The sequence below is a fragment of the Anastrepha obliqua genome, chromosome 4, assembly GCF_027943255.1.
Source record: "Anastrepha obliqua isolate idAnaObli1 chromosome 4, idAnaObli1_1.0, whole genome shotgun sequence".
Classification (NCBI taxonomy): domain Eukaryota; kingdom Metazoa; phylum Arthropoda; class Insecta; order Diptera; family Tephritidae; genus Anastrepha; species Anastrepha obliqua.
The window spans coordinates 24615150-24630504 of NC_072895.1; the positions used below are offsets into that span (position 1 = coordinate 24615150).

Below are 15355 nucleotides of genomic sequence, written 5' to 3' on the forward strand. Positions count from 1 at the left end.
TTGACGTATGACGCCAATTGCAAAAATTAGCAATACTCCGCTAGGGTGATTCATTTAACATCATCTTATGCAAGAAGGAAGCACACACTTTTTTAATATAACTTTTAACGTTTACCCAAATCAGCTTTTTCGTTAGCTCTTTTCCGTAGGTTGATGGGAATTTTTTTGTTTGTTTTGTATTCTAGTACGGGATGGACATAGCTACAGTCATACTGATTAATAATTTTTGTGTCTCAGATAAATAAAAGAGCCAAAATGGACAACAACGTCCAGGTCTAATTTTTCGGGGATCAGCGCCATTTTTTAAATTCACAAATTCTTTTTTCATTTTTGTATGCAAAAGAAAGCCAAAAAAAGTTTAAATATCGTTTTTCATTTTTTTTATTTAAAAAAAAATCCTGAAAATACCCTAAATTTTTGAGCTCTAGACAACCGGGTCCCCTTAAATCAATAAAGAACTAAATGAGTTTTATTGGAAACAATAGCTTTAATGAAATACTTCATGAACATTTATTAAATATTTATAAAAAAAAGTAATACATTTTCTTGAAAAACTGGGTAGTGAACACACAATACAAATAAGTGTTTAACCCTTTTCAAAGTACCATAAAGGGTCTTCCAAAAGTGAAAGTAATTCATAGATGGTGCCTTTTTATGCCTTCTTTAACATTTGTGAAGTAGACAGATGCACAATTTTACACGATAGATTAAGGCATTAAAATTATTGAAACTTATTATGAAAATGGTCAATCTACAAGAACAACATATCGCAAAATTCGTCCGAATGAGTCCACAATTCAATGGTAGGTGCAAAAATTTCAAGAAACTGGTTCTGTCTTGGATAGATAAAGGACAGGCAGACCAAAAACTGGATGCTCTGTTGAGAGTATTGCTGCTGTAGCGCAAAGTGCTGCTGAACAACCTTCAACATCGATTTTTCGACGCTCTCAAGAGTTAAGCATTCATAAATCGACTGTTTGGCGGGTTTCACCACCTGTTTGTGGTGGACATTTGAATTATGTAATTTTTACATATAAATGTTGTGATCCTTGTTTTGAATAAAAATAGCGACACCTGAAATAATCTAAATTTGTACGTGTTACACTTTAAAATAATATCCAGGTGCGTCTTTTAAAAGGCCCTTTACTAACATTTCAACTGGCGTACAATTTTCGTCAGCGTCAATGATTTCATGCATCTCTCTCTTGTGTTCTTTTTGTTTTAATACGAAAAAAATATATTGAATTGTGAATGTAATTGCCTGTACCGAATGCCTTACACATTTCTGGTGTCCTATTAACCATAATTACACTATTTTCTCCTTTTTTCACTTAACTTAAAATAAAGCGACAATAAACATAAACTCTGGCACGATATAGACAATCATCGCCATAACTCTTTTCATCAATTCAAATGTTTCGGTACCGTTTCGTTTTACCGATTTTAAAACAAAATTTGTTATTAGCTCTTTGTTCGAAACTCATTTTTGTACCGATGACACAAAGATGCTGACACTTTAGACGCAATAACTTCGCTTCCACGGAACCGAATGTTACCAAGCTTTCACCGGAAGTCAACTAGAGATGTAACTTTCCACGCACTAACTCATTAAAAAATTGACGCCATTAAAAACATTTTTATGACGCTAGGCCTTGTTTATTTTGGATTTCACCTTGTATACACACGTGCCATTATAGGTACATATTTATTGAAATTATCATCTACAACGATTGATGAATTGCCACGCTTTCACTTATAAAATCCTAATACGAGCAAACGATTTAGTGGAGAAAGCAGTGAAGAAAACAAGCAGATGTTTCAGTAGTGGAGAGTTTAATGGTGCATATATTTCGATATGTACATATGTGTGTTTTAGTACATCTAAATCTAGCAAAATAATTTCTTTCGATTGCACGTTTTGGCCATTAGCAAAATTTAGACAAATATTGAATTGAATGGATGGCTAATTCGCTTTCAGAAGAAATTTTCGAGGCGAGCGGAAGCCAAAACTAGAAGAATCGCTCTTGCCAACAGGTGCAGAATAGTTTTTTTTATTTTTGTTTTTTTTTTTTAATTTTTTATTTATTTATTTTTATTTTTTGTTTTTATATTTTTCTTCTTTTTTTAAACAATTGAATAGCAGAACCCTAAATTAAAATAAAAAAATTCAAAACCGTTGCATTTCCCTTATTTTATTTAGATGCCTGCGTTAAAAGGGTGAGCTGGTTTATTACTTAATGAATTGTTGTTTTGACCATGGCAACTATGCTCCACACAAAAAAAGTGGCAGAATCTCTGGTATAATGAATTTGAAGTGAATCCGACAAATCCGCTTGTGTATAATTTTAGTTCGATAACAAAAGCGCCAACAACGTTATGCCCAGATAGGAAGGATACAGAGGTGTGCTAAGGAGTCTCTGTGTTTCTGTTTTGCTTACATTGTGGAAATGGATGATAGCGAGATCTGGTTTCAGGGGTTAGAGGTAGTCAGAATTTTCAAAAATTTCGATTTTGGTTTTGCATTTTCTTAAAGTATGATATCTTGAAAATATTATGTGAAAATTTGAAGGGAATCCGACAAATACTTTTCCAGTTATTCAACCATTAACAAAGGACGCTCGGACGCTGCGGAGCGTTCGAGAGCAAGAAGCTGGATGCTGCACGTACAAGTATGAAAGTGGCAGATAAGCGCGCTAACGATAACACTCGAGAAGGAAGAATGCTACGTAGGCAACAGTAAATCGATATTTTCGAAGTTGCTATGACGGCTGAAGAACTATTATATGGACCAGGAATAGGCGACGCAGTGTAAGTAATTAAAGAATTCGTAAAACTCTACATGAATCGATAGCAAAACTTTAAACGCGTTTTTCTCAAAACCATGTTTTTTGAACTGGTGATCACTGTAACTTAAAAACCGCTTGGTAGATTTCAATAAAATTTATACTGTTTTTGGAAAACATAAAAAACTCGTTCCTCATCGAAGGATTTTTTTCCAAAAATTTCTAATTTTTTAACAAATAATTGACGGTTTTTTCTCGAAAATCTGGAAAATATTTCCTGAGGCCGCCATGTTGTTAATTTTCAAAAAAAAAAAACTTCGTTCAGGCACAAGATTATCTATTAATAAAACTAATTTCTTTTGTCCGATTGATTTTAGATGAATCTCCAAGGACTTGTGATGATCACCGCCAGGCACTTCTGGAGAAACGGATTCCACACAAACAGCGAAAACTTTTACAATTATTATTTATTTTTTTGAAATTTTGCTCAGGTCAAGTTGAAACATGAGGTATTCGTGCTAGGTTTTTAGTTTTGTAAAATAAAGCAACTGGCTATCAAAAAAGTCATAATTTTTTCGGGCCTCTGACTACCCCTATCCCCTTCACAAAATTGAAGTTACTTGTCAAACAACTTGCGCAGCAAAAGATTTTTTTTTCAATAATCCTGTAATCAGGATAGCTGCAACTTGAAGTCGATAGACTTTTGATTGTGGGATGATCGTGAAAGATCGTCATTATGGCAACAATCCAGAAGAGATTCAAGCTCTTGAACACATTTGGAATACTCCCACCGAATTCATTGTTTTCTGACGGGTCATTCAGCACTTTTGACCGAGCATTTTGTTTTTTATGAAATTCTCTTCTTATCGATCTACTGAAATGATTTGGGCCATTTCACCTCAAAGTATTTTGTGACAAGCGAGAAAAGAAAACTAGCGAAATTTCCTTTAAGGGGGGAAACCGGTTTAGGTGGCTGAAATTTTGGTGTTTTTCGTGAATTTTTTGAACAAAGAAGGAATAGTCAGAAACATTTTTAAACATCGAGGGTATTTTACTCATATTTTTAAGTACACTTTATATATATATATATATTTATACATATTCTTGAGTAGTTATACTAACAATTTATGCAATAAAAAAAATAGATTTTTTGATAAGCCTAAACTGGTTTCCCCCCTTAAAACTTGGTAGAAAAAATGTTCGGTTGATGATCGGTAATTATGATATTACAGGACATAACCCATGGTGACAGCATATGAGCACCATTGGAATCACTGAGGACTGGTTTTACCTGTCTTGGCAGGCATTCCACTAAGTATATTTGATTTACATTTTGAATATTCACATATTTTAGTGGGAGAGCGAAATAAAGTGAAGCCTCGTTTTGGAAGTATCAACTTCTGAGAGGCAAAAGTGCTTTGAAAATTGGCTTAAGCGAATGCAGAAGTGAATTGAATGAAGTACTTTTCATTATTTTTCTACTGTGTTTTCATTAGTGGGCGCAAAATATAAAAGCAACCCTCGAAAACCATGGAAAGCAGCTAAATGTATCCTTTTAATAAAACTTTATCACCGAGGAAATAAATATAAAGTTATGGGTAAATTATGCTTCAGCCTATAAAAATTTGGTTTTTCATGCGAATTTTTAAACTGAGTTTAAGCCAGCGAAATAAGTTGGAAGGAAAGGTTGGCGGAGGAGTTTTTTGTGAGAAGCTCCCCATCAGACTCAAATTCCGGTTACCGAGCCACTGCAGTGTGTTCCAGAACATCTCGAAGGTCATGGCTGTGTCACCGGTCATTGGCTGTTAGGTAGACACTCTTCTAGGCTAGGCTTATTTTCTCATGAATACTGCAGAAGTTGTAGAGACGAGGAAGAGGAAAAAACAGTGCCTACGACAGTCGGTTCTAAGTAACCGGAACGACCCGGATTTATATCCGGCCAAGGACTGTCACTTCAGCAGCACTCCCCGTATATGTATGGGGAACGTTTATGCTGCTACAACAACAACAGCAGGAAGAAACAGTAGAACACACGCTTCATAGAGAAAGAACGAAAAAAAAAAATACTCTTTAATTGCCAAGCCTGCGTACTGAAACTGAATGTCTTTGTCACTTTGTACTATTATTCTTCTTCTTAATTGGCGCGATAATCGTTTACGCGATTTTGACCGAGTTTAACAAAGCGCGCCAGTCGTTTCTTTTTCGTGCTAACCGGCGCCAGTTGGACACACCATGTGAAGCCAAGTCCTTATCCACCTGATTTTTCAACGCAGAGGAGGTCTTCCTCTTCTACCACCAGCTAGTACTACCATCTAAAATCTTGCGCAAAATCTTTCTCTCAAACACTCCAAGCGACGCTTCATCGGATGTTGTCATCGTCCACGCTTCTGCACCACACATTAGGACGGGTATGATGAGAGCCTTGTAGAGTGTTATTACCCTAAGGTCCATATGATATTTAAGACATTTTAAATGAAATATTTTCCCTCAGCAGCTTCCATTTAAAATAATCTTCTGACCTTCTGGTTGGTGGTAGTGATGCACAGTGAGCAGAGGAATCAGAAAAAGCGAAAAATACAGCCTGTCTAATGGAGGCGTGACCGGTAAAATTTAAACTTAAAGTTCCGTTATAAAAAAAATTTAAATGCTGCTAAATAGGCGTAACCTTTTCGTAATACTCGTTGTTTAATTTGTCGGTTTTGGGAGAAATTTAGAAAGCGTACGCTGTTTTTACAAAATGAGTTTCACGTATGAAAGCCAATTTGAAGCAGTGCTCCTATGTACACACGCTAAAGGTCCAAAAATGTCACGTGCAACTGCAGCAAAATATTTGAAGAAGTCGAAGACGTTCATAAACAAATAAGTGCAAAGGTACAGCAAAGTTTAAAACGTTGACGACTTCCCCAGACGAGGCTCAAAAAGAAATATGTACCTCTCCAAAACAGGATCAGAAAATCATTAATTTCTTTGTGACAAAGCCGAACTTGTCGTTGCATAAATTATAGACACGATAAATCCAAAAACACGATTCGCGAACCTTTACTTGCAATAGAACTCAAATTCCGGAGCACTTTGAAAAAACCAAACAGCTACGCTCATTAGCACACATTGAAAAAAGACTTGCATGGGATGAGGCAAATTCGGAACTGAATTGAGCAAACGTAATATTCACGGGTGAATATTCCTTTTGGACGAATAGTTATTGGGTTGCGGAATAAGTTCACAATATCAGGAAGAAAAAATCAACATTTTCAGTACCTGCTCTTCTTTACTTTTCATCGAGGTCAAAAAGCTACATTTGCGACGTGTATGCAGAAGGTGTCATAGACGAGTCTGTGCTTCTGTGCTAGAAATGGTTGCAAAGTTCAAAAATGGCGACTTTGACGTCGATGACACGTCCCGCAGCGGAAGGCCTGAAGGAATTAAGAATGCGACGAAGAACGTCACAAATCACTTTTGAAAGAGAACGACGCCAAACCAGTCGTGAATTGAAGGAAAAAGTGAACTGCGATCATAAGACGATTCTCAATCACTTTCACTGACTGGGGTTTACCGAAAAATTGGGAGCCTAAGTGACTCACGAGCTCAACGAAAAGAAAAAAACAGAGAAAGTCGCCATCAAATTGCGAGCAACACGCGGTCATAAACAGCGCTTTTTGTACCGAATCGTCACGAGAGATGAGAATCGGTGCATATATTATACATCAATACGAATCAAAGAAAGAAGTGGGTGGCTCTAGGGTTCCAAAGCCGAGAGTCAAGCAGGATCTTCATCTAAAGAAAATAATGATATGTGTTTGGGGAGACTAGGAAGGCATGCGCATTGCGCATGGGAGAAATGCGCGAAAAGAATGCCACGCTCAACAAGGAGCTCTACGTTGCCCAGCTACACTGAGCCAATGAGGCTATTTGACGGAAAAGACCTGATCAACATGGTCAAATCATACTCTTTCACGACAACGCCAGGTCCCATGTTGCACAAGTCGTCAAAGCCGCAGTCCAAGCGCTCGAATGGGAGGTCTTTCAGCATTCGCCGTATTCTCCGGACCTTGCACCGACCGATTACCATCTTTTCCGCTCCCTGAAATCCAGTCAAACCACATGAAGGGTGTTACCTTCGATAACAAAGAGGTGCTTAAAAACTGGCTCAAAGACTTCTTTGACAACAGACCAGGCGATTTTTGGCGGAACGGCATTAACAAATTGGTCGAGAGGTGGGGGGTTGTAAAGAGCATTGGCCCTCGTTGAATTGCTTAACTTATTGATGTAATTATTGTTTTTGGTTTAAATAAAAGTCTTCGGCAAAAACACTATTCTGATGTACTGCTGATAATCGAAAACTTCAACGAACTGTTTAGGAAACCGCACCAAATTTGGACGCTCAAGAGCTTACAAGACAAATTAAGCTGATTTGCAGACGATTGTCTCCAAAACTTGTACAGAAATTAACACAAAATATGATTCGAGGATGTGAAGCCATTATAGCTAATGGTGGTGACTATAAATTTTCTTGAGTTTCTTCAGTTTGTTAGAATCGAATTGTTCGAATTGACCAAATAGTTTTTAAGTTGTGGCAGTCACGATTCCATTAGTCAGACCCTTGTATGCCCATGTAATGAGATTTCTGAATTTTACATTGTGCTTACGTTACTCGAAAATTTCACTTCCAAACAGTATGAAAATAAAAATAGATTTCATTTCATTTACGTCATTTCTTTGCTTACGTCAGACTCAGTTACGACACAACTCTGTGCACGCGTAACTTCAAATTATTCTATTTCAGTTTTTTTCTTATTTCCCAATGAAATAGAAATTTTTAGTATCACTGCATTAATCAATTTTCGCTTTGTACATTACAAACAAAAATAATCAAACTTCAATTGACTGTGAGTAATTTTCTTTCATTGCCCGAATAACAGGAAATTCAATTGGATTTCCCACAAGCACTTGAGATTTGAAAGCAAAGATAAAATCAAACATTTGTTTGGAAAATATTTTGAAATGCGTAAATCAGGAAATGAAATTCGAAATGAACGAGCAAAGAAAAGAAAGAGAATAAAATAAAAAAGGCATTAATAAATGAACAATAACAAATTTATTTTCATTATTTACAATAATACGCATCGTACAGCGTAACCGATAGTAGAATTAGGAATTAAAAGCTAAATTTAAAAGGGAATCACCAATAATGAAAGTTTATTTCTAACTTCTACTAAATGTTGACCGTAACGTAGAATACGGGAGGCTGGTTCCATATGTAGAAGTCCACGCAAGTGGTGAAAGTTACTGATCACCATTCCCTTGAGAGTGGCCAGGACGATTCTTTTACATTTGATTCAAGCAGCTCACAATTCCCAGGATCAGCCCAAGTATCCTCTGGGTAGCATCCGAACACCCATTCAGGAGTGAGCCAATGTGAGAAGGCGAAACATCCCAGGATAGCTGGTTGTGCGCTGGGTTTGGGACCCGCCACTTAAAAATACCCCCCAATGAAAAAATGTACAAAGCCTCGGATGAGAACTTCCTATACTGCATGACACCCCTGCAAACGAACTAAGACCTACGATTTGAAGGCATGCACCTCATGTCCGATCGACTGTCGCAAATCCTCCTGTCATTAAGCAAAAGGAAGTGCAGAAGGGAGTGCAGACGGCTGGTTGGACTCATGACGGGCCACTTTCTGTGGGCGAAGCAAATCGAAAAGATAGGCATCTCAGACAGCGCACTTTGCCCAGCATTTGGGGAGGAGGATGAGACGGCGGGCTACTTTCTGTGGGTCTGCCCGGCCTTCGCTCGGCTTAAGCTCTTTGGCTGATGTAAGCGACCACCGTGGCTTCTTGGCTCCACAAGGTATACTCAGATATCTTTGGAGATTGGGTAGATTTAAAGAAAATTAAAAGGGAATGCAAGTGTAGTACAATGGACCTAATTAATGTCTGAGTGCTGCACTTGCTAGTTGTCCCGACAAACAAAAAAACAAAAAAAAAAACTGGAGTGTTCGGTCCCTTAATGGGAAAGGTGCCTTGTGAGAGTAAAGGCTGACATCACTGCCATTCAAGAGATGCGATGGACGGGGCAGGGCAAAAAAAACCATAGGACCTTGCGACGTCTACTACAGCTGCCATGTAAAGGAGTGCATTTTCGGTGTTGGATTTTTTGTGGGAGAAAGACTTCGTCGCCAAGTACTGTCGCAATAATCTGCAACAAAGCCCGATTTTTTAACATATCGCTCATTTGCGCCCACCCCCCGACGCAAGAGAAGGACGAAGCGACCAAAGATTCCTTCTATGAGCGCCTGGAACGTTCCTATGAGCGCTGCCCCTACCACGACATAAAAATCGTGCTTGGCGACTTCATCGCCAGGGTGGGCAAGGAAGGAATTTTTGGTTCCACAGTCGGAAAATTCAGCCTGCACAACGAAACATCCGGTAACGGACAGAGGCTGATCGACTTCGCCGGTGCCCGAAACATGGTAGTTTGCAGCACCAGATTCCAGCATAAGAAAATACAGCAAGCAACGTGGCTGTCTCCTGATCAAAAAATGCGAAACCTGATCGATCAACCTGCGATAGATGGAAGAGCCACGCTTCTGATGTTATAGATGTACGTACGATCCGAGGACCAAACATCGCGCTCAGGCCAACTTAGCGATGTTCAGCGGTGAGGCTCATTTTGTTACATCAATAAGAAAGCTAGCTCCAATGTAAAAGTAAATAGCGATAGCTATTGCCCCATTGGGAACGACTTTTTGATACCGGAAATTGTAGCTCGTGATCTCCACAGCAACAAGATGGCTCCAACAACACGACAGTTGCGGCTATTTGCCATACAGCCCGTGAAACAATGGATTTAGTGCGTCGTCGTTCCGGTGAGAGATTTATCTTTCGCCTCGGACCAGTGGATTGGCCACCAAGATCATGTGAAATCACACCTTTGGACTTTTATTTGTGGGGGTATGAAAAGTCTAAATGCTTTTTGAAAAAACCAAGTTCGATTGAGGCATTGGAAGCCAACATTACTAAAGTTATTCACGAGATACCGACCGAAGTCCTTCACCGAGTCATTCAAAGTTGGTGTTTACGGATGGCTGACATTTGAAGGGGGATTTTCTATAAAATATTAATCCAATGAATGGTTCTACACAAAACTAATAAAGATTGTCCAATCAATTTGAATTTTCTTTGTTTTATTTAAATTTAAAATGCGGCACCTTTAAATTGATCACCCTTTATGTATAATTGGCGCGTACACCCTTTTTGGGTGTTTGGCCGAGCTCCTCCTCCTATTTGTGGTGTGCGTTTTGATGTTGTTCCACAAATGGTGGTACGTTTTACAGTTGTAAGCCGCCTCCGAACAGCAGATGGTTTTTTATGAGGAGCTTTTTCTTGGCAAAAATAGACATGGAGGTTTGCCATTGTCTGCCGAGAAGCGACCGCTATTAGAAAAAACCTTTTCGATCATTCGGATTCAGTTGTATGGTTGTCCAGACGAGGGCCAATTTGGACGAAAGCACAAATTTCTTTCCTTGAAATTTTACTATACGAGAATTGAAGGGAGAAGGAAGAAACGATAGGGAGCCAGAATGCGATATCGCTGTCTAACCTCCTAATTCTTTGGATGTCTAAGTTAGGTTAGGTTGAAGCGGTTGTCCTGTGGACCACACTCAGGCTCATAGCCCATTGTGATGCCGCGAGGGGAGCTTGTCCCTATCTCTCCTAAAACCAGTGTGTGCTTTTCAGAAATTTTAGAATATCTCTGATTTCTGCAGCACTGAGATCTTCCAACTCATTAAAAAATTGTTTACCAAGAATAGTAAAGCTGCGTCTGGATAGAGCAGGACAGGGGCACAGAAAGTGCAAGATTGTCTCTTCCTCTTCCTCATCCAGACAACTTCTACAAAAGTCATGCGTTTACACACCCATCCTTTGGGCGTGTCTGCCTATTAGGCAGTCCCCCGTTATGACTGAAATCAGTGTGTTAAGACTAGGACTGTGTTTATTTTGGCTGAGCAGAGATTTTGTGCGTTTAGCATTGAGGGTCGCCCACAGTTGACAGGTGATTTTGCTGGTGGCTTCATTACGCCATCTTTCGTTTGCTTCCCTTAAAATTTCTTCAAGGATGAGTAGCTTACATGTTTGTAAGGGTATCCCTGTGTCATTGTCTATGTACTCATCGGTCAATTTGGTGCCGAGTCTCGCTAGTTCATCGGCACGACAGTTACCTCCAATGTCGCGATGGCCAGGAAGCCATGTTACCTTTAGGTGAAATGACTCAGGTATCTCGTTAAGAGATGTGCGGCATTTCATGGCTACCTTGCAAGTTGTCGACTGTTTTGTGATGGAGGTAGTTTATCGCCGCTTGGCCAACAGTGAAAATGTAGATATAATTTCCGGATATCGCATCACACTCTATCAGTGTCGCGGCTTTCATTATTACCAGCAGTTCAGCGTGAAAGACACTGCAGTAGTCGTCGGGGAGCCGAAAACTAAAGGAGATCGCCAGATGTTTGGAGTATAAACCTCCGCCCACCGTGCCCTCGAGCTTTGAGCCATCTTTGTGTGCATGAATGGACTCGCCCTGTCTTACATCGTCCCGTTCCCACTCTTCCCTTGAGGGTCGTAAACGCTGTAATGGCAAGTGTAGACGGGAGTGCATAGTCCAGCAGTCCGAGAAGCTCTGAAGAGCCAGCCAGGATTTTACCGTGACCATAATCCGTGTTTGACCACTTACTTAGATCTACCGGAAGGAAGTTTAATGTCGCATAATTGCTTACGATAGTGTGGTTGACATCGCACCTGTTATTAGAACAGATGCTAGTCTTTGAACCTTGTCAAGTTTTTTGATGTTCACACCCTTCTCAGGGGCATTCCACCATATTACAATACCGCAGTAGAGAATTGACCTAACCACTGCTGTGTAGAGCCAATGTATCATTCTGAGTTCCAATCCCCATTTCTTCCCAATTAGTCTTCCGCAGGAGTACTACGCGGTCATAGCTCTCCGTGCACTGCCTACGCCCCCAATTTAGCTTCCTATCTAGTGCAAGTCCTAGATATTTTGCTCTTTCTGTTACCCTTGGAAGTCTAACAGATTCGGAATCGTCAGCCATCCACAGAATTTTAACATTTATCCGGTGAAGGTGAAGTGATTGCACCACATTGGGAATTAGAGGGGGCACTTGAGTCCGAACAATGGGCCTCCAGACCCTCATCTAACCTAAAGCAAACGGCCTCACTGGCACACCCATAAATCATAAAGTTGCAGTAACAAAATAATTTTGCCCAAATAAAATATTGGCTTCGCCTGAAACAAATCACAACAGGTGTTTAATATTCATGCATACAAATGCACATACATACATACAAACATACTTACATACATGCACGCATACATATATAGATACACAAAGTTTTACAAGTGAAAGCAACAGCAATTGGAATATTGAAATTTTAACTCGAAAATCCAAAGCATCCAACAAATGAAGAGAAGAGTTAAATAGTGGATTTTAAAATGTATGTAGGTATGTGAGTATTTTTATTACATATTTTATTTACGCATAACGCGCCTGAATGCATAGAACTGCATAAAACCCGCGCGGCTCCAATCAAATGGATCTGCTGAAGAAAATATATTGAATGTTTTGAAGGAACACTCAAGCGCACAAAAAGTAAGTGAAACGACAAAGCTGCAGAGGAAATGCAATTCGTGCCAGTGTATTAGTGTTCCCAGCGTGCATGTGTGAGCACACAAGTACTCGCCCGTAACAAAGAGCGCGAGCGCGAGTGCGAGCGCGCGAAGCAAATGAAGCTGAACCGAAGCAAGGTGAATTTCACAGGTGCGCGGCGCACACCAAGCATTTGTCCCGCTTTGGCGCGCACAAATACCAGCAAATCAGTTTGTGTATGTAAAAATTTACTGCCAGCTGACAGGAATACTACATTGAAAAAAAAGCACATCTCATAATTCACCACACCATGCACCCCAACAACAAGTGCTAACAATTCAAACGGCTAGCGGTGGCAGGCAACAGCAAAATGGCCACCAACACATGCGCACGTTTTTTTTTTGTTTTTTTTTTTCTGTTTTTTTGAAAAGTCACCAACACTCTTACAAGTTTATTAACACAGCGAAACAATTTCAGAAATTTTCGAGCGCAGAATTTTTCACATTTTTGCCTTAGACGTTTTTGTGTGAGAATTTTAGAATTTTCTTGCTTTTACTTTGTTTCGATTTTATTTGAATTTTATTTTATTACTTGTTTCACATTGCTGCGCGCATTGTTGTTGTACATGTTATGCTTGTATGTGCACATAGTATTTGCTATTTTTTGTCTAATTTTTTTTTTGTTCATTTTTTTCTTTTTTGTGTGACTTTTTTCCTGCGGTTTTTATATAATACATATCGTTACTGAATTGGAATGCTCAACACTATTTCGGTTTGCAGTACTGCCCAGTGCCGATCAATTCAGTTTAGTTCAGTTCACTTTACTACACTTTGCTGCTGCTTCGTTTTTATTTAGTTCAGCTGCATTGTTTTTGTAGCTGTAGCAGTTTATTTCGGTTTTTAGCGCTGTGGGTGCGTTTTTGTTGCCTGTTTCCAATTTTTATTTTTTTCTATTTGTTTTTTTTTTTTTTTTCTTAAATCCCCTTTTTGCTCTACGCACGTTTTATATTTTATTTTTAATATTTTTTTTCATACACTCAGTGTTGGCTGCCGCTGCTGCTGCTACGGCTGTTAGCCTGGTGCTTGTAGTTCATTGCTATTTGCCAGCAAGCGTTTCAGTCCCTAGCATGCAAAATATGACACCCACCCACTCCCCCGTTGGGTATACTTACACCAAAAGACAGCAACATAATCCTTATCGGTCAGTAGTTTTTCCAATTGCTTGGCATTGACCTCCTCGATTACGGCCTCGGGTTCGATGGGTGCAGGTGGAGGCGCTGCTGCGGCAGCCTGTGATCCCTTCTTATTAGCACAATCAACATATCCGGGAAAACTGATGAGCGCCAATAGCGTGCACACGCATAACGTTAGCACTTTTTTCCGCGAAAAAGTCATACTTCTAAAATTCGTTCTTGTCGTTGACGTTGCGCCTCCGTCGTTCCTTTTCAAAATCCGTTTCCGTTGTAGCAGACGTTTTGTGCTTTGTGCGTGCCTCCGCTCCGTTACGGTCGATACGGCACGATCTACTCGTATCTACTCCGTCGCTACACACACACCACCACTCTATTACACTCCGTTCCTAACCGACGATACGCAGTGCCCCCTCACACGACGATTTGCTCCGTTTCCGATACGACTCAACTTGAACGATTTACGATTTTTCGAAATTTCCTTTCAATAAAATGCAGCTGTGACTTTTTCGTTGCGAAATTTTCCACAAGGCGGAGACTTTTTAGCTTTTTTCTATGCTTTGCTTTAACTTAAAACTAAAAATTTCATCTGTGCAAAATTTGAACTAAAACCAGAAAAGAAAAAAAAAAATGAAAAAAAATGAAATAAAGTAAAAACGATTAAGTAACTGGTGCCGTTGCTCAAGTAGTGAGAAGTATTTTTGATGCTCTGGTCACTTAAGTTGTTGTAATTTTTTATTAGATTTAAATTAGAAAATAGTGCAATTGCTTTTCAAATTTCAATTTAAAAATCAATTTCTCTGCTCAAACACTTTTTCTCGTTTTTTTTTTAATTTTTTTTCTTTTTAATATTTTCAAATTCGATTAATTGCAAAATCTGATTTCTTAATAATTCGTTTAACGTTTCAAAGTAATTTTCGCTGCTTTCATATCTATATATTTTTCGATATATTTATATTTTTAGGTATATATATTATTTTTATGCTCTTCTCTAGTATATTTTTGGTACAAAATATTTATGTATATATGTATGTAGTAGTAGGAAAATTAGATGAACTTCAACGTTTTCCGCGGACTAATTATTTCTATTATTTTTTTAGATTTTTTAGTTCCACTCCGTGCAGAGGTCCGCTCGCAACTGAAATATATTTCGTGGGATTTTGGTGAATTTTCCTGCGATCGCCATGATCGGAATCGCCTTTTGTCAGTGTGGGCCGCATGTGAGCCTCGTGTGTGTGTGTGTGTGCTTGGCAAGGTGAGGCAAAAGCCAAAAAATAAAAAAAAGAAAACAAAAATTTCATGAAATAAAGTCTCGGAAAATCGGCTAGTCGGCTAGTAATACTCAAGCGTTCAAAAAATATTATTGGTGAAAATCTAGCGGTCAGTGGTCGACACGCTCGGAAAAGCTTCGTAGCGTTGGGAGCTCCGAGAGCGCAGAGAGTAGTGTAGCAAGCACAATTCCGCTCGCAACCAACGAAAATATTTGGAAAAACAAAGCGAGCAACGATTTGGAAAATCATTGCGCTCCAACTATAAATTTGATTTTGAAAAGCGAAAATGTTTTTCTTTGTATCCCCATTGAAGGACGTGACACTGGTTTTGTTGTTTTTGTCTTGCTCGAGACTTTACTGCTGGCCGATAAATTAAAAAGTTCTAAAAAATCTCAAAAGCAAAAAAACAAAAACAAATAAATTGTACATACTTTCAATCTCACACTCA

General features: G+C 39.1%; 1 protein-coding gene across 9 annotated transcripts in view; it reads right to left on the minus strand.

Annotated features, from left to right (window-relative positions):
* Nucleotides 1-14763, minus strand: part of LOC129246023 (uncharacterized) — a 122885-nt gene extending 108122 nt beyond the window's left edge. For all 9 annotated transcript variants that reach the window (XM_054884522.1, XM_054884520.1, XM_054884521.1 and 6 more), the window contains exons 1-2: nt 14646-14763; nt 13619-14241 (exon numbers count right to left, since the gene is read on the minus strand). In XM_054884522.1, coding sequence (XP_054740497.1) covers nt 13619-13841 — 223 coding nt within the window. In that variant the 5' untranslated portion in view covers nt 13842-14241; nt 14646-14763. The remainder of the gene's footprint in view (nt 1-13618; nt 14242-14645) is intronic.
* Nucleotides 14764-15355: the final 592 nt, after the last annotated feature.